Here is a 20,023-nt window from a genome sequence, read left to right as displayed (position 1 = left end):
GCCCCAAAAATGGCCCTTTTTTTCACGGAGGTGCAACGACCAGCACAAGCAGCTCTGACTGGTTTATTCCTGACCCTGAAGCTGTGCCTCTGTGGTATTTTGGTGCACAGGTGGGAGCAGAGGAGCAGACAGGTGGGAGGTTCATTCAAATGAAGCAGCGCAAAGACAGTTGTTGTATTTTGGTCTGTAAATAATTACATATAAAAGTTCATCTCCATCTCTGACAGTCGCTGCTTCAATCAAACAAACCGGCTGAGACAATAAGAGTTTCTGTTATTTCCCCAAATAACTTTTTTCTTCGTTTTAATACGAAACTATAAACAACACTTTAAAAAAATAAAAAAATAAAATAAAATTAGCCCACTCATTATGCAAAGTAGCCTCACAGTGTTATATCTGATGTTTTATTGTTCTACAACATGCATTCAAAGGGGATTTAATGTGGCTTTTTTCACACTGATCAACAGTTAAAGATCTTTATACTGTAATTCAAAGTGAAAACAGACAAAATTTAATTCATTTCAAATATAAAATACATCATCTGCATTTAAAAAGTGACTAAAGCTGTCAAATAAACGTAGTGGAAAGTACAATATTTCCCTCTGAAATGTAGTGGAGTGGAAGTATAAAGTAACATCAAATGGAAATACCTCGAATTCAGTAAATGTACATTTTTACCTTCTGCTTTGTATTGTACCAATCATTTCTACTATATTATGTTCGTACATCACTTTGTAAACAGTTTTTAAAAATGCTATACAAATAAACGTTACCTTTAGTGCAGGACTTGTTATTGTTCTAGTCAGGACTTTTTTCCACCACTAGAGGGCGTCATCTTCCCGCCTTCTGCTGACCTTCCACAGGACGCTTGTCTTCCTGAGTGTGATGTGACTCTGCATCAACATAAAGACAATAAATCACTTTGCTTTTATCTCACCTAATGAGTCCAGGCCGGCTTGTTTTTCTCTGTGTGACCTCACCGTACAACACAAATGTTCTCTGCACATTCACACACTTTGCGTGATATTTTAAATTCTTTCTGAACATTATGTCACAAGCTCTGAATCTCTTTGACACTAATTAACTAAAGATAGTTTAATCGAGCATCATGACCCCCTCTTACTGAATGTCAAACAACAGCCGGTCTGGCAAAACGTGGGCCTCGCTCTGAAATAAATTGGGGTTAAAATCAGGCTTAAACTGTACTGTGTGTCCAGGTTAATCCTCTCATCTCACTCTCAGAAGGTAATTATTATTATTGGTATTGTTTCCCAAAACTGTTTCTTAAAGTTGCTTCTACTGATATTTTTTTTCAGATAACAAACAGATAAACACAATTAAGGAAAACAATTTGGGACATATTCTGCTTTTTGTGATTTTCTCTTATTTATATCCTGCTATGATGTCAGATGTTAAACATGGTCAAAACTTAAGGTGAACTTATGTAGAAATGCGGCCTGCAAGACAAAATCCAGGGCTTCAGTATGGTGGCTGACAAGGGCAAACGCGCTGCAACTTAAGAAAACATGCAAATAGACAAAACACAAGCAAATTAAGAAAACATCTTCATCGATTTGACAACACGTTTAGAAAAGAGTGCACATGGACCATCAAAAAAGTGTAACTCCAAAAAGAGATAAAAAACAATATTCAATAGCCCCTAAACCTTTTTTTCCAAACTAAGTGTTGTAGTATAACCAACAGCAGACCATTGATGTGTGAAGGGATTTTCAGGACAAAACACTATATAAGAGTGAAGTGAAGTTATTGAAAAAGTTTCCCTTTTCAGTGTTTCACTTTTTAGATGGTCCCTGCACACACTTCTAAATGTGTAATGAGCAGTGAAAGAGGTTTTCCTCACTGTAATCATTCCTCCTGTTCATACTGGCTATTAAAAGATCCTTCAAATGTGTTTTCAATGTCAGTGATGGAGGCCAAAACCCACAGTGTGTCCACACAGTCATTTAAAAGTAGATGTGAAGCTTCTATTCAGCTTCATCAGTCTGAGTTAGTCATATCAAGTGGATATCTGACACATTTACAGTCTTTTTAGCATCAAATTCCCTCTTTGTGTTTCCTCGGACAGTGTTTCCCTGTTGAGCTGCAGGTGGAAGTATAGTAACAAAAAGAGGGACTTTGGCACTAAAAAGACTGTAACGTTGAAAGATATCTACTTGATTTGACTCATTTGGACGCTTCATGAAGCTTCAGATAAACTTTTAAATACATTTTTGTCCCTTATCACTTACCATGTACGTGCATTATGAAGGGGTCGTTTAAAAGTCAGTATGAACAGGATGAATGATTACTCTACACTCCCTACACTGGCTCACAGACCTCCTGACCTGTTCAATCTGTCTGATGATGACACAGCTTGATAATGTCACCAACTTCCCACAACAAAGTTCTGACTGGCCTGGTTGTTTCTCCAATAAGAGAAAGCTGGGTGACCCTAAAGGAAGTAAGATACCTTCCTCTTAGGGACCTCAGAGGGAGTGAAGGACATCCATCATGGGGATCATATAAGAACCCCTCCTGGGGAGTCGAAAGAAGTGAGATACCTCTTTCTTGGTGACCTTGAAGTAAGTGGGGTACCTTCCTTTTGGGGACCCTAAAAAATGATATACAGCCCTCTTGGGGAACCCAAATGAAGTAAGGTGCATCCCTCATGAGGATGCTGAAGAAGCCCTTTTGGGGACTCAAAGAATGTAAGGTACCTCCTTCTTGGGGACCCTAAAGTAAGTGAAGGACATCCCTCTTGGGGACCCTGAAGGAAGTAAGGTAGTTTCCTCTTGGGGACCCTATAAGAAGTTACACAACTCTCTCCTGGGGAACCCAAAGACAGTGATGTAGCTGTCTGCAGTTGGAACCCTTGTCAATCTGTCTGACACAGCTTGAATATCACCAACTTCCCACCCACACAGGCTCTAACAAGCCCAAATATTTCTCCAATGAGGAAAGGCCACAAATCCCTGGTTCTGGGGGGCCTTAAAGGAGGGCAAGGACAGTTAATTTGTATATCACATTTAATACACAAAGGCAACTCAAAGCATTTGAAATGCAAGGAAGTGAGGTACCTCCTTTGTGGGGACCCCAAAGGAAGTGATACACTTCCCTTCTGAGGACCCTAGGAAGCAGTGTACGTGCCTTCTAGTAATGCTGCTCTCTTCTCATTGGCTCACAGATTTGGAATCCCCAAGAGGGACGTCTGACACAGCTTGATAATATCAGTAACTCTAGTCAGATCCAAGGCTCAGATTGGCCCAGTGTTTTTGAACCACTGACATCACTGTAGATGTGGGCAGTAATTCAGAGGTCTGCAACCAGACACACACTCACAGGTGCTCTGTGTTACATGACACAATTTGACTTGAATACTCATCTCTGTGTTTATAAGTCAATTGAATCTTATCACATGTTTTAAATGCACCACAGTCAAATATTGGTACATTGTTGACACCAAGTAAGTGAATGTGACTATTTTTGAGCTGTGGACAGTATATTAGAGCAGATTATATTCATCCAGGACAAAACCAGGATAATTCATCCAGCCCCCTAAAATAAAATAAAATAGATATAATTTGGTAGGAATAGTGTTCCAAATCAGCAGTCACAGAGGTGATTAAAATATCACAACCATGATTCAGCTGATTCAGTGTGATTACACATCTTTTTGTTGAGTTTTTCTAATCTTATCAAATGTCATCTTTATGGACTGAACTAATTAATCGTAGCTAAAGATTGGTATGTTGTTAACCCCAAGGCTTCTTATGAAGGTTAGAATCAATGACTGGTTTTGAAATGTTTTATATCAGTTTTAGAAATTGGTTTTTAGGAAGTTTAACATGTTAAAGATCGTTAATGTCCTTGTGTGGTATTCAGTAATGTTTTAGTATGATTGTGTAGGAAAGCACCCCAGAATACAAGAATCCAACAATGCCACTCTGTGAATTTCACCACAGGGCGGGGAGGGTGGGGGGTGGGGGGGGGGGGGGGGGGGGGGAGAGAAACCCACAAGAGGACTGGAGTGAGGGGAAGTTCCAGGATACCACCACCAGTACTAGTATTGTGAGACACACACGCACACAATTGCTTACCCTCATTGCAAGACAGAAAAAAAAAACACACGGGGGTTAGTAAAGCACAGCGAAACAACATGCAATAGAAAACCCAAGAAGCAGAAGGAAAACCTTCACCCAGTGGCCAACTACCTGCGAGAGTATAGCAACCCAACCGTCCTGTTACCAGCGAAAGACACGAAACTCCAGCGATAAAAAATCTCCCCACCTGTTACACACAACAGTTGGTTTCCAAGAAAACAAAACAAAAACAAAACAGAGATAAAATGACGTAAACCCCCTCCTTTACAATGAGCAACCTATAGTCATTTGCAGGCTACTACTTTTTTTTACCAAAAATAAGCAGAAGTATATCAACGATAACCCAAAATAAGGAGGCAAGTAAGACAAATCTTTCAAATAAGAATTTACCAAAATCAAATACAAACTACTAAAAGAAAAGATACCTGAAAGATAAGGAAATTAGGTAAAGAAACTAAGGAAAAAAACAGAAGTGGCAGCAGGGATCCTCCTAATAAGGCAAAAACACAATATTAAACAATACTTAATATTTACAACCATGAGGAGACACCAGCTAGACGACTATACTACACAACCTTCACCAAGTACAGCAAACTAGGTCACACAGGAAGCCAACACCATGTTCCTCATTCCTATTATGAGAAGTGTACATTATTTCACACATATGAGAACAACTATGATTAGGAACATCAGAGAAAGTTACAGAGATCGAACAGCCAGGCCTGGTGTGGTCATCAACGCTACCTCCAGCTGGCTGCAAACAGTGCCTGCAAAAATGCCGGGGAAATACTTAAAACATGCACAGATAACATGCACAAGGAAGACAGGTAAGGCGGATACCATAATCTGATGTTCATCACCCTCAACAGCAATACCGAGGTCAAGTAAACCTGAGGCAAAACCTCCCTCCTAGACCCACATGGCCCCTTTTGAAGGGACTGTTTAACCAGGAAGTGGACAAATGTCTCCTGTTCTCAGTCAGAGTGATTATCAGATGGGGCAACACCCACAAGAGCTCACTCATTACATAATGATATGATTGTTTTCAAATTGTTGTAAGTCAGTTGTAAATATGTGTTTTTGAGTATGTTTTTGTTGTGCAATAGCTACATATATTAGTTCATACAGCATACACAATAAACTGATGCAAAACAGATTGGTTTTATAGTAAATGCTGGGGGTGTTTTATCATTTCTGGGTGGCGAGGGGAGGCCTCATGGTTGACCCGGTGCTCTGATCCGCCTGTGGAACAATAATGGGAAAAATACATTTGCCTGCTGCAATTTCACATAAAAAGTATCATAAAATCTGGTTTTGAAACATGCAAATACCCACACAAACCTGCAAAGACAAAGTTGCTGGCAGTGTTTTACTGATCTATATCATGATTTTATAAATTACAAACAATATAGTGACAGTCTTAGTCTAAATGAAGTGGGTGGGGACAGGGGGCAGGTCGACCAATCAAAGCAGAGGGTTTTCTACACTATTTTCCAGGTTTGGAGGGCCACTGCAAGGCTTTTTAATGTCAAACATCTGCTGATTAAAGCAAATGAATAAACCACAAATAGCAGATCCTGGCAGGACTGTTGTTACAGTGGATGATGTAAACTGAGATGTTCAAACCCACAATAGCTCAGTTGAAGTTCGACATCTCAGTGCTTCCAAATACACATTTTATTGTGGTATTTACGAGATGTATGATGTGTATTACTGTTGAATTATTTGGTACTGTGCAGCAGCAGCATTGTGTTTCCACTTAAGGCAAATTTCCCTTTGGGACAATAAAGCTCTAACTTATCTTATCTTACTAAATGTAGACTAATTAATATAAACATGTATGAAATTACACATAAGACATGGAAAAATGTTATTTCTTGGATAAATACATCATCCAGAATATTTAAATCTGATATTATATTTTGTGCACTTTAGGAGGAAAATCAGTTTTGGAGAATGAAGTTGTTGTTTTTTGTTTTTTTTGCCTTATAAACAACAATAACAGTGCAGGAGTTAATAATGAAAATAAACAATATTAAATAAATGAAAATATATAAAACATATATTGGTTTTCAATTCAAATTCTTTTGCAAAAATTCATATGTTTGATGACTTTGTGTAGTTTTTTTTAATTTTATGAGAGTTTTTTCAAAAGGTCAAAAAGTCGACTTTCACAGACAAAATAAAGGCGTCATAACCCACGTGACCATGTACCTATCAGATCTGCGCATGCCCATTTCCCACTGAGGAAATGCTACAATTTCCTCTACGGGTTTGCATTAGTGGTATGTAAACGTTACCGTACCTGGTCCCAAACGCGGCGCATGATGAATATCTGCGCCTCTCGGCTTCCATAGAAGCGAATCTGCATCCGCGGCAGATAGTTTGATTCGCTGTCACAATGATCACCAGGTTTATCTTCCTCTGCTGCTGTTTTGCACCGTTTTTCTTCGAAGTCATTCATCCGGTTGCAGGTCAGTGTGTTTAAAATGCGCATGTGTTAAATATGGATGTGCTGAGGCTGAAATATATCTGCTATTACACAGAATAACAGTAACAATAGGTTAACCAAACTCCGTTGAAAAGTCAGCTGTTTATATCTCAAACGCGTACTAACATGTGCACCTGTTGACGTAAAAGTTACGTCTATTTGACGTAGGAGGGTGAACTCTTTGACTCTTTGATATATATATATATATATATATATATATATATATATATATATATATATCACAATTTTGTTGAGATTTCGTTAAAGTGTCACTCTGTTGATATAATTTGTATCCCGAATCAAGTAGAAGATTGTGTTAAATGCTGTAATGTAAAAGTTTATGTTGCACCACAAAGCAACCAGTATTAAATGTCAGATTAATGTAGTTTGGAGTATAGCTGTTGTTTATCATAGATATGACTCTCTGTATGATACTACAAACAGCCTTGTCATTGTATCAGAGCACATGCCAAGAGTCGGTGATGAAAAAAAATATTTTCCAAAAATAAGCAGATGACAGCGGTGTATGGTAGCTGAGGGATGAAGTAACGTTACAGACTGCAAAGTCAGCACATCAGCGACTGTGTTGGTATTTCTTCAAAATCCTCTCTGCCAGAGAGTTCCCATAAAGGCACGTGTGACGTGATGAAACTGGTTATATGTTCACTTAGTATATATGTTCTGCTTTCACTGTGATGTAGTCTCGGAGTCCTTTTGTGCAACTATGAAGGTAAACTGTAAAGACTGATAATTATACCTTGAGGTGGAGGGACAGTTTTTTATTTGATTTGATGTATTGATTGGGACAGTGTGCAGTTTTAAACATTAAAGATGCACCAGAGTTAGCTCGAAGCTAACTTGCATCCCCCACAAGCAAAACATACAACAGCACAGCAACAAACACTACAAAGCATAAAAACCCCACACACACTGAACACACCATCCACGCCTTTACCAACTTGTATGTCAACGGTGTCATGGCTCGTGTCAGTCAGATGTATTTGTCTTTTTATTGTCTGTGTATTTGTCAGGTGACATATATTGACTTTTTTGGTTTCACTGGAGTGTAGTTTTATATTTCACAGCAGGGCTGAGACAATAAATGCATCAAAAAGAAAGTTTACCGGCATCTACTTTGATGCTCAGTTTATCATTTCAGTCATTTTTAAAGCAAAAAATGCCAAAAATATTTACTGTTTCCAGCTTCTCAAATATGAGGATTTGCTGGTGTTTGTTGTCATGTGATTATAAACTGAATAAACTCAGATCTTGGACTGTTGGTCCAAGACAACAAGCGAATTAAAGATGTCACCTCGGGCATTTTTGCACTATTGTCTGACCTTAAATTGCCAAATACTTAAACAATGAACAGTCTGATTGGTTATTAGGGCTGAGAAATATATAACGATATTATATCGATATCGTGATATGGCATAAGTGTCGTCTTTTCCTGGTTTATAAGGCTGTATTACAGTAAAGTGATGTAATTTTACCCACTTGGTTGTTATATCCACATTACTGATGATCATTATTTATAATATTTTGTGAAAGCACCAATAGACATCCCTGCAATGTTGTCGCAATATCGAAATATTCGATCAAAAATATCATCATGATCAGCCCCGTTGGTTATCGTCTTTTTTTTCCCAGGTAAGCCTTTACCGTCAGGCTCACACGTGGAAGTCTTTGCCGTCGTCCACCATAACGTCTCTCTCCCGTGTCGCCTCACCACGCCTGTCCACTTGTCACGTGTCAAGGCGTTGGAGTGGTTGCGTGTAGATACCAAGTTGACGGTTCATGTCCTCCGCGACGGAGAAGAGCTTGAGAGGGAGAAAGCGGCAGAGTACACCGGGAGGACGGCCGTCACGGAAGACGGATCTTTGACGCTGTTTGGCGTCACGTGGCGGGACAACGGCACGTACAGGTACACAATGGGATGTCCTGTATGTTTCTGACAAATCTCATGCAGACTGAAACCAACAGAGAGCTGAACTACTAACAAGTATTGTGATAAATCTTATTCCTCCATTGTTGTCCAAAGACAATTAAAATAGTCCCCAACGAACACAATGTCTCCTCCAGTTGGTTTGATGACAAACTGCTTTACGGTGTCCAGCTGTTTTAGGAAATGACTGAATCTTTTCTAAACATGAAATTAAACCAGTAGGAACCAACGAGCAAATTCTGTCAAACCATCCAGACCCTGATACATCAATCTGGCTTCAATCAGTCATCATAGTTTCATTACAGTTTAATTAGTAGATGACAACTCACCGTCACTCAGTCAGTATTCAGTACTGCTCTCCATGGAGTCTTATATATATATATATATATATATATATATATATATATATATATATATATATATATATATATATATATATATCTTGTCCTCTTTATTGTGTCGCTTTGAATAAAAGCTTCTGCCGAATATAACAAATATAAACTGTAGACATATTTTAAACAAACGATAAAACAAGCCTCTACTAAGAGGAAGGAAGCTCTGAATAGTTTCTTTTCGCTCAGTTAGAAATGTAAAAAGTGTAATTTTCTCACTCCGTTGGGAGATTTTCTGACTATATGAATGCAAATAAAATTTGGAAGGCGGAGTGCATGTTTGGTGATATGTTCAAAATCTCTTTGTCTAACCAGTCTGGTCTTCATTCTTCTTGTTTATTATCGTAATGAAGGTGTGTCCTTCTGAGAGGACGAGAGACGGAAGAAGTGTTTGTCTCTCTCATTGTTGGTAAGTTGAAAATATTATAACATCTGAAAATGTCCAGAATGATTAATGTTGCCTTAAAAATACAGAAAATAATAACAAACTGTAACAGTGAATTATCTTTAAGAAGATGCTAAAAGTATATAAATATGCATGTTGTGTTGGTGTTACTGTCTCCAGCTGAGGTTTCTGAGGTCACCATGATTGTGCGGCTGACTTCAGCTGGCGAGTTGTTTATTTACTGTGAGTCCGGCGGCTGGAGACGAGAGCCGCGGATTTCTCTGCAGGACGCTAGAAGAAATATCCTCGCTGCTGAGACGCATTCATCAGTCGGACCCGACAACCTTTACTCTGTCACAGCGCGCATAGACGCAGCAGCAGCTGGAGGTAATTTAAAGGACATATAATGGAATATATTTGCATGATTTACCGTTAAAAACTCCTTATTTATCTTCTACTGGTCCTTTATGCAGCCCCTCAGTTCAGCCTCTGTCTGAAACAGGCCGTTTTAGCTCCTGTCTCTTTAAGGCCCCGCCTCCTGATGAGTCCACTCTGTTCTGATTGGTCAGCTTCAGGAAGCTTCCTCCGGCTCCGGAGGCTACGTAAACAAACTATAGTAGCAGACTGTAAAAAATAATGGATGTAGCCACCTTGACGTCACCCATTGGTGTGAGTTTGCATTTTGACTGTCGCCATCTTGGATTTTTGGAGCCAGAAGTGACCATATATGGACGAGGGTGGAGCTGAAGCTGCTAGCTTGGTTTTCACAGTGCCTTTACAGTCTATGGTTAACTATGATAATGTTAATGCTAATATTCACTAGCGAAAAACAGGCTTAAAACCATTAAAACAAAATGTCCTTACCAGAAAAACTGCACATCTGACTCTTTAGAGGGTTTTTCAGTACATCCAAACACTGAACAAGACTTTTTTAGGCGACCAGAATGTTACACTTAACTTTCATGAACTGAAAACACACTGAAATAGCGACGGCTACGGCTATACTCTGTGTATCTGGGGTTATGCCATGGTTACGTTACCTAACCAATGTTGTCCCACTGGTAACGACGTGCCTGTGACGGCACCCACCTGTCACTCAAAGCGGCCACGCCCTTAATTATACATAACTAATTATACAAATGTAAGCCTTAATAAAATTTAAATGGGTAAGTCATATAAAAATTCACCCGTACAGTTGTCATGACAGGAGAAATTAGCTATAGAGACCAGAACAGGCTGTAAACATGTTTATTTCTGGGTATTTTAACATGGAGGCCTACGGGGATTGACTCACTTTTGGAGTCTCGAGTGGCCATCCGAGGAACTGCAGTTTTTACAGGTTGGCTTCATTTTTCAGCCCCGAAGGTTGCCGCTTGGTTATTATGTTTGTATAATTGAAAAAGTTAATAAAAACATGAGGACGTAATGCAGATTTCTGAAAGTCAAATAGATTTCATGGACTACGTTTGGTCGACTTAATGACATTTGATGATTATATCTTCCAAATATAACCATTTCTACAGGATCTCCTGGACAAATGAGACATTGACACCCTGCTTCCACACAGTTTGATACAGCTTCCATACTTGTGTATTTCATCAGTTCTGTCACTCTGCTGTGTGAATGCAGCACAGCTTTAGTTTTAACACTTCTTGTCCGAACAGGAAACGGGACTTTAATCTGCAGAGTGGAAATATCTGGAACGAGCCTGGTGAACGAGAACAAGATTTATATCACAGGTAAAAAACACAACTCTCAATAACCTTTTGATATGGCGGACGCACAGACACATAACTGCAATATACAGCCAATCAGATGCCGTTTCTGTATCTATACAGATTTATGACCAAATTTTTTCTTAATGTAGGTGAGCGTCACATCTTTTGACTGCGATGTTTCTTTTTATTTCGCAGATGAGTTTAATCCTCAGAAGGCAGGACACGACTGTATTCTGCCCTGGACGCTGCTCTTCATGGTCCTGGTTTGCGTCATCTTCGTCGTGGCCGCGTTCGTGTTGCAACGGCAGGCAGCGTGCCTCGACAGACTCCGTTTACCTGAGGGAGGAGAACAAGGTGATCTTTGTTTTTATTTCACATTTCACTCAGAAAGTCTTACTCATATTAATCTGATAGAGTTCAACAGTTTAATCTGTTTTTTAACGTCATGTTATTACATTTTTCTTACAATAATTTGCTTGAATTAGCACAGAATGTGTCCATATTTGTCTTATACTGTATATGTTACTGTATGAAATCATTATTATAGAATTTAATTGTTAATTTTAGTTATTATCATGATGATTAAAGTGTTGTCTCTGTTCTTTCCTCAGAAAGACAACCTCTTGCAGGTAAGTCCTCACCTCAAAGACTGAACAAGAACATCGTCAGCAGAAAATAAGTGTTATCAAAGGTCTGTAAGAGTGATGTCACTTCCAGGAAAATAACTTCACCAGAGTAGTCAGAGTAGAAACAGAACCAACAGTAGAGCTCAGAACTGACCAGAACGACGTCTTTACTGTCATTAGAAGTGATGAGACGGTGCTGAACAGGTGTGATTGTTTCTGTGTGTTTCAGAGAACGGAGACATCAAACAAATGCAGACAAACGGAACTTCTGAGAACATGAGTATATAATTATTATTATTATTGTTATTACTATAATTATAAGTATATAATATTCATTTTTTTTACAATAATTTGCTCCTAAACTGCTGTTTTCTGTTTTGTTTTTGCAGGTAAAGACATATACACAGGTAAACACAGGTCCTTTTAAACCAGAGATCAAAACAGTTCAGTTTAGACTTGAAACTAATGATTATTTTTGATTATTTTCTTGATTAATCGATTATTTCGGTTCAGAAAACGGTGAAAAATGTGCATCAGTGTTTCTCAAAGTCCAAGACGACATCCTCAAACGTCTTGTTTTGCCCAAAACTCAAAGATATTCAGTTTACTGTCATAGAGACTAAAGAAACCAGAAAATATTCACATTTAAGAAGCTGGAACCAGAGAGCAGCTCTAGTTCAGCAAAATCTTCCAGTGATGTAAATACTGTTGGTGAGTTTCTGTGATATTAAGGTCTATTATTAAGTGATGAGACGGTGCTGAACAGGTGTGATCTGTGTGTTTCAGAGTACGGAGACATCACCAAAGTGGACACAACAGGAGCTTCTGAGAACACAATCAGAGTAAACCTGCTGTCCGACAGAGGTCAGTTCACCCAAACAGGAGGCTTTTTATGTACTCAAGACTTCTCCTCCATGTTGACGTGAAGACCCGAGGTTTTAATTTAGTTCTGGGTGCGTATTTTTCCAAGAAATAGCACTGAAAGTGAACCTAAAGCTACAATCAGACAGGATAAAGGTCACAGGGAGGTTGGGAATAAAACAGTATTTTAACCCCCGGGGGAATGCTGAGGATCTGAGTCTGCATTTATCAAGCTGCACAGAGCAGGAAATCAGTCCCAACAGGCTGGACTTTCTCAGGAATTTTGGTCCTTTTTAGGAGGAGGAATAAAATCAGTTTATCAGTTTTCTTAGGAAGTAAAGCCTGTAACAGCCTGTATTTAGGCTCGTTCCAGAGAAGTCCTGGCCTGTTCAATCAGAGGGAAGTCATGATGACATTGAGCTTATTAAAAGGTCATCTTGACAAAAACAAACTTTTCTTGTGACTGACTTTGTGCTTTGCACCAACAAACAACTTCTTACTGCCACGTTCACCTGGACGCCACCTACCTGATGGTCATAAAGGATATTTATGACCTCATAATTAAGATGAAATAATTGATCTTATGTTGGGTTCTTATACTTCTGGAGACTGAGCCTGTTGTACTACTACTACTACTACTACTACTACTACTACTATTATTATTACTACTATTATTACTATTACTACTACTACTATTATTACTACTATTATTACTGTAACTACTATTACTATTACTACTATTATTACTATTACTACTACTACTATTACTATTATTATTACTATTACTACTACTATTATACTACTATATCACTATTACTACTACTATATTACTATTATTATTATTACTGCTACTACTATTACTATTACTAGTACTACTACTACTATTATTACTAGTACTACTACTATTATTACTACAACTATTATTATTACTACTATTATTACTATTACTACTACAACTATTATTACTACTATTATTACTATTACTACTACTACCACTACTACTATTATTACTATTACTACTACTATATTCCTATTACTATTATTACTGCTACTATTATTACTAGTACTACTACTATTATTACTACAACTATTATTATTACTACTATTATTACTATTACTACTACTACCACTACTACTATTATTACTATTACTACTACTACTATTACTACTATTATTACTATTATTACTATTACTACTACTACCACTACTACTATTATTACTATTACTACTACTATTATTACTACTATTATTACTATTATTACTATTACTACTACTATTATTACTACTACTATTACTATTACTACTGTTACTACTATTACTATTACTATTACTACTACTACTATTATTATTGCTATTACTACTACTACTACTACTACTATTATTATTGCTATTACTACTACTACTATTATTATTGCTATTACTACTACTACTACTACTACTACTACTATTATTACTATTACTACTGTTACTACTATTACTATTACTATTACTACTACTACTATTATTATTGCTATTACTACTACTACTACTACTACTACTACTATTATTACTACTACTACTACTATTATTACTATTACTACTGTTACTACTATTACTATTACTACTACTACTATTATTACTATTACTACTGTTACTACTAAACTATTATTACTATTACTTCTACTACTTCTACTACTTTCACAGTTGCATGTCTGACTCTTCTTCAGGTCTGACCGGCGTTGAAGCTTCCGAGATTCTGGCAGCGAGAGACCGAGAGGAGATGAAGAAGTACAAAGACGACATCATCAGTGTAGGAAGAATGTACGTACGACAACAACTCAAACCTGCTGCATTTAAATAAGAACGTTCATAGCGAGGGCCGTGTCATTTCAGTGACTTTCTGCAGAACCGGAAGGTGCAGACGTTGTGGAAAAACTGCAACTTCAGCATTCAGGGGTCCGTTTCACAAAGCAGGTTCAACAAACTCTGAGTCTAATCCTGAACTCTGAGTTGATCTACTCTGAGATAGGAAACTCCGAGTTTCCGGTTCCAGAACAGCTGATTTGAGTCAGTTTATTCAACTCGGAGTAGTTTCACCTGGAGTTAAGCGCGTGCACCGCAACTATAAAAAGCCAGCATCAATTGAGCCCCGATTCAACGAGTCACCATGGCAACGGGGAAGCGGAGGGCTGCGTTTTTCGCCCCACTAGGGCTAGAAATCTTAATGCGATAATACGGCGAGTTTGAACATGTTTTCAAAAAGAAGTGCAACACCGCTGCAGCTGCAAAAGAGAGGGAGACGGCGTGGGAGAACATCGCTGCTCGGGTCAATGCGTAAGTTTAAATGTAGTCCTTTGCAATCACAATAATATTACAGAGGAAAACTGCTTGATTGGTCGCCTATTAATTTATTTCATTTAGGTCCAAGCGCACCTGGAAGCAGTTTAGGATGAAATATAAAAACATTGTTCAAACAGGTGAAACCTCGGCATAATCTCATGGGAGAACCTCATTTTGATCATGTTTTACATTGTAAAGTAAATATTAAGTGGCTGTTTGACTGTGCAGTTGTTTTATCCCCAACATAATGCTGGTTTCACACACATAAATGTCTTCTCATCTACATCATGTTCTGTTAAATAATTAATCCTATTTAAACTAACACAGACTAACACAACTACTCAGCCAACAGAAAGAAGGCAGATGTCCGTAAAACGGGTGGTGGTCCAGCACCGCCACCTCTAACGGAGGCAGAGGAGCTGGCCATAAGCCAGACTATAGGAAGGCCAGTGGCTGGCCCCGACACTGTACAAAAAACTTCCGTTTGCAAAGAAACGCAGCGCAGCACACAATATCTGCTGGGATGTGAGAGCATGACTACGATTGGTAATGTTGCAAATGTAAGGACGGATTAGGTTGTGTATGTAGATGATGGACTGTGACGTGAAACGGTCTCAAAAAGATAATGGCTGGAAATGCTAGAACATCTATGCGCGGTCTGATAACCATCTCTCAACGAATATTTAATTCTCTGCGCAGTAATGCTGCACCTTCATCCACGGGATCGTTATCAAAAGGACATGCCATGTTAGTGAAAAAGTCGCCACTTACTGTGCCTAATGGACTTCTAATATATTGACTCTGATTGTTTTAATGATTTTTTTAAATGACAGACGGCAGAACTAGGCTACGCCAAAACTCGCCTGCTGCCTGAATGAATGAGGAAATCAAATGGAGTGTGTGGCTCTGAAAGAGGGCGGAGACTGAGAGAAACTCGAGGTTCATTGAGAAAAACCTGGTCCCGACCAGGTTAGATTCATAGAGTCTGTTACTACGGTAACTGACCGAGAGCTTAAGTTACCCCTCTCTGTGAAACAGGCTAGAGTTATCCCTCTTTCTCTGGTTTGAGTTACCTCCCTTTTTGAAACGGAAAACTCAGAGTTTCCCTCATTTCAGGGTTAACAAACTCTGAGTTTTCACTAAACCCGCTTTGTGAAACGGACCCCAGTTCAACTAGAGGTCATGTTTGTGGTCGTCTTGTGTCTCTGTAGCCTTTTATGCATCATTTTTTTGGTAGTTTTTTTGCATCTTTGTGGGTTTTTATGTCTCTGTAGTTTTTAGCATCTTGGTACTTGTTTTGGGGCACTTTTTAAAGATTCTTTTTGGGCATTTTTGCCTTTATTGACAGTCCTCGGTGTAGAGAGAGAGCTGACGTTGATGTGGGCGCCACCAGCTTGTGGTATTTTAATGAGACAGATACCTATATATCTCATCATACTGTATCTCAGAATCTCATTCTCAGGCAGTATCTTGAGTATGTAAGTATATAAATATAAGTAGCCTGATCAGGACTGTCCTAACGATATAGTTTCATTAATTATTGCCGAGGTCAATTAAACACTATTAAAGTGACGTTGGCTGTTTTCTCCTGCAGACTCAAAGTCCACCCAGCTCTGATCGCCGCCATCATCTCCAGACAGTCTCGGGCTGGAATCCAACTAAAACCTAACGGCTTCGGACAGAGCGACCCGAACTGCTTCGGCCTCATGCAGGTGTGTCTGTGTTGATTCTTAGTGTTGTTGTTTTTAATGATAGAACCACTTTTCCACCATGTGATTCATCACATCTTGTTATATTCTGTCACATTCGGCCACAGCATCATTCTTATCTTCTAAATTGTGTGAAGGTCTCCTTCCTAGATAAGATGTTGATGGAGCCGGTGTTCATGTTTCCTAACAGCCTTGTTGCTCATCATGTGAACATCATGAGGAATAAGTTAAAAAAATGAAGCTGAGCTGCTTGTTTTGTTGTACTTTATTAGAAGGTAACTGAATTTCAAAACCTTGTGATATTGTACAATTATTTTAATGAATATTTTGTGATAAAATGTGTAAAACTTAGAAATTAAATGACTTGATCAGATATTAAATTTCAGGACAAACATCGTTTAATGAATGAAAACCAATCCAGAGTCTTTAGGCCCTTCATTTTAGGGCGGTAACATGCAGTTCACTACAAAGGAGAATGGAGAGGAGAGCATCATTTCCAATAAGGCATGTCCTTGACGAAATGTAAGTTTGATAGCGGCTGAGAGCTTTTAGAAATCTCCAGACAATCAGCAGGCGGATCTCCGTCTGTCTGGCGTCTCAAGACTACGGTAAATAAAATGAAAACATCTAGTTTTGGGGTAATGAAACAGGACTTTGTGTCTCTTTGGTGCAGATCAGTCGCCATTACCACGCAGTGAAAGGCAACCCATGCAGTAGGGATCACCTGGACCAAGGCGTCACCTTCTTCATCCAGCTCATCAAGACCATGCAGAGGACGAAGAAGGACTGGAGCAAAGAACAGCAGCTCAAAGGTCAAAAACGTAGACGACTGCTACCTCATTGTCCTCACTTGTCATTTGTTGAATTGTTCAGAAAATCGTGAACAGTTCAAGTTGCACATGATTCTTTGTAATGATTGTTATTATTAAACTAATTAAACAGTTTGATTCTTCCTGTCAGTCGCCATAAACACTTCAGTCCTTGCAGAGATACTCTGAAGCTACTTAACTTCTGGTCACATATTTGATAAATCAATCCTTCAAATGTGTAATTTGTGTCTTAAATTATGAACGATTCCTCCAATTATTAAGTTTGTTTGACCCGTTTGGTTCCAGATTTGGTTTTGACAGCTTTGGGAAAGAAAATCATTTTAGTGCAACTTCGACAGACTAGATGTGACTGTAGAGCTGCAACAATTAATCACTTAATCAATTGACAGAATATTCATCAGCTGTACTGTTTTGACTGCTGTTTAAGAAACATTTAAAGAATTTTGTCCAAATTTCTCAAATTTGGGTTTTGAGCTCGTGATTGGTCAACAAGGACTCCGAGAACATCTGATCTGCATTTTATAAATCAAACAATTGATGGATAAATCGGATCAGATTAATTGATAATGAAAATAATCGTTAGTTGCCTCCAGAAACATATATGCTGTCTGGAAGTTGACCTAAGCATTCTGGGAAATGTAGGAAATCAGTAAATAAACACAGTATATATAAAAATATATACAAAGCTTCATTTATAGATGCCACATGTCCTCCTATAATAACATTTCTCTCTCTCTCCAGGAGCGTTGGCGTGCTACATAGCAGGTGAGGAGAGAGTCATTCCTCTGGAGAGATATGAGGACGTGGACAGCGTGACGCCGTACGGCGACTTCGCCAACGACGTGATCGCCAGAGCGCAGTGGTTCGCCCACGAGCTCTTCTGAATGTCAGATCATTTCCCCTTTTTTTGTTTGTGTTTAACTGCAAGAGGATGAATGAATGAATTCATAGGAAAACAGAACAGCAGTGTTATTTTTAGCTGTATGTTGTTGGTTTTTGTTTGTTTATGTTGCTACTTATGTTTCACAGTTTGAAAAAAAAAAACATCAGTATTCACTCAGTTAAAACACTGTAAGTACAGTATTAATATTTAAAAGTATTAATATTTGATTAAGTTTTTCTCCATTTTCACAGTTTGTGCCTTGTTTACTTTCCTGCTGGAGAAATGTCATTTTGACCTAAACAAGTGTGTTTATATTAATAATAAGCCATAAATGACGAGCACGACAGCAGACATGGAGACACACAGTTACAAATATATGAAGCACGTTTACTGTTAGGTGGCGTTTGTTTTGTGAAAAGAAATGTCACTTTTTTAACACATAGTATAAGACTGGGACACAGCTTATTAGTCTTATTGTGAAATACATGATATTATATATTAGCTTTAATTTAACCATCAATTGAATGTTGGTGTTTCCAAATGTGTGCTTTTAAAGTATGTTACATCTCAACATGTTTTACAAAACTTATAGTTGTATTATTATATTTATGAACCAAGTAGAGCTGAAAACCAAAAAGGATGTAGAGCCAGTTTTTGAGGTCAGTAGCAGAGAAAGGACGTTTTTCTTTGCTCTGTAAATGTCCAATTTATGTTGTAATTCCTCAAAGGTTTAAGAGCTAAAATGTATTTCAAAGACAATCATGCTGTCGTTAAACAATATGTTTTTTTTTGTTTTGTTCTGTAGAAATGTATCATTAATAGATAAAAGCTGTACGAGACCTCAGGCTCAGCACTAAGATTTAATGTGAATGTTTTACGTTTTTAGTTATGAGAGTCTGGTTGATGAGCTGCCTTGTGAAGAAAAGTTTGAATCCTAGTTGCTGCAACATTGAGGACACAGATCAATAATCTTTCTGACTTCCTTCTTGATAAGAAACCTGTGAATTCATGTTTTTTTTTACCAGAAGTTCAGCACCCGCCTAATGAGAAGTAAATGGAAGAAAGTTTTCCATTATCATCAGTTGTATTTTCATGATGTCACAAATGTTATTCTGTCTGTTTCATAAAAGTGATGCGTAGATTGAAAATAACATCCGCCTCAAACACGCAGTTTTTCTAACTTCACAACATCATTTTCACGCAATTTGCGTCGATTTTGCCAAAGAAACCTGTTGAGTAGTGAGATTCCAAACTGACTCTTCTCAAGTTTCCAACTGAGTGTTATGTTGTTGTTGTTGATGTCTTGAAACAAACATATTGTTATGATGTTTGTACAATAGATTTAACAGCTAATTCTGAGGTGGACCTCGTTGATGAAGACTCATTTAGCCGTACAACAACCATCTGTTGTAAGAACAAGACAGTAACTTTTGTGCTTTAAACATGTCTTCCAGCTCAATGTGAGCTCTGTATGAAAGGAAGGATGTGTGATGATATCGTTCAAAGGAAGAGCTGACGAAGTTCTCATTTTGTAGACGTTTATTAGACGATGGCTATCGGGTCCATTCCATGTACAAAGATGGTCTGGGCAACATACCACTGTCGGTGCATAGCTTATATGGGGTTACACATCTGTATCTTATCACATGAATAACATAGGTTTTCCATGGGCACTAGGTCAGTTGGGAGCCATCCATCATGTAATTGACAGCTGCCTCACAACAAGGTCTAAGGTCCCCCCGAAGGGCCATACCATATTACCTA

General features: G+C 38.3%; 1 protein-coding gene across 2 annotated transcripts; it reads left to right on the top strand.

The window, feature by feature from the left end:
- The first annotated feature begins 6,358 nt into the window (after positions 1–6,358).
- On the top strand, positions 6,359–18,404 carry LOC137174034 (selection and upkeep of intraepithelial T-cells protein 1-like). Of its 2 annotated transcripts, none has more exons than XM_067579025.1 (14): positions 6,359–6,574; positions 8,242–8,515; positions 9,282–9,337; positions 9,494–9,700; positions 10,978–11,052; positions 11,227–11,385; positions 11,643–11,660; positions 11,887–11,937; positions 12,047–12,064; positions 12,444–12,521; positions 14,225–14,318; positions 16,432–16,549; positions 17,220–17,358; positions 18,118–18,404. In XM_067579025.1, exons 1-14 carry the CDS (start codon positions 6,502–6,504, stop codon positions 18,258–18,260), a joined length of 1,503 nt encoding a protein of 500 aa, XP_067435126.1. In that variant the 5' UTR covers positions 6,359–6,501; the 3' UTR covers positions 18,261–18,404. The 2 variants fall into 2 exon arrangements, with proteins under 2 accessions (XP_067435126.1, XP_067435127.1); XM_067579026.1 differs by having other exon boundaries at positions 6,360–6,574; positions 8,349–8,515.
- Positions 18,405–20,023: the final 1,619 nt, after the last annotated feature.

This window comes from Thunnus thynnus, chromosome 22 (assembly GCF_963924715.1).
Source record: "Thunnus thynnus chromosome 22, fThuThy2.1, whole genome shotgun sequence".
NCBI classification, from domain to species: Eukaryota; Metazoa; Chordata; class Actinopteri; order Scombriformes; family Scombridae; genus Thunnus; species Thunnus thynnus.
This window is presented reverse-complemented; position numbering and strand designations above follow the sequence as displayed.

Bases quoted from the DNA above. Each gene is read 5' to 3' on its own strand.
- LOC137174034 (XM_067579025.1), top strand. From the start codon at position 6,502: ATGATCACCAGGTTTATCTTCCTCTGCTGCTGTTTTGCACCGTTTTTC. The intron at 14,319-16,431 runs GTACGTACGACA...TTTCTCCTGCAG, and splicing joins ATCATCAGTGTAGGAAGAAT to ACTCAAAGTCCACCCAGCTC. The intron at 17,359-18,117 runs GTCAAAAACGTA...CTCTCTCTCCAG, and splicing joins CAAAGAACAGCAGCTCAAAG to GAGCGTTGGCGTGCTACATA.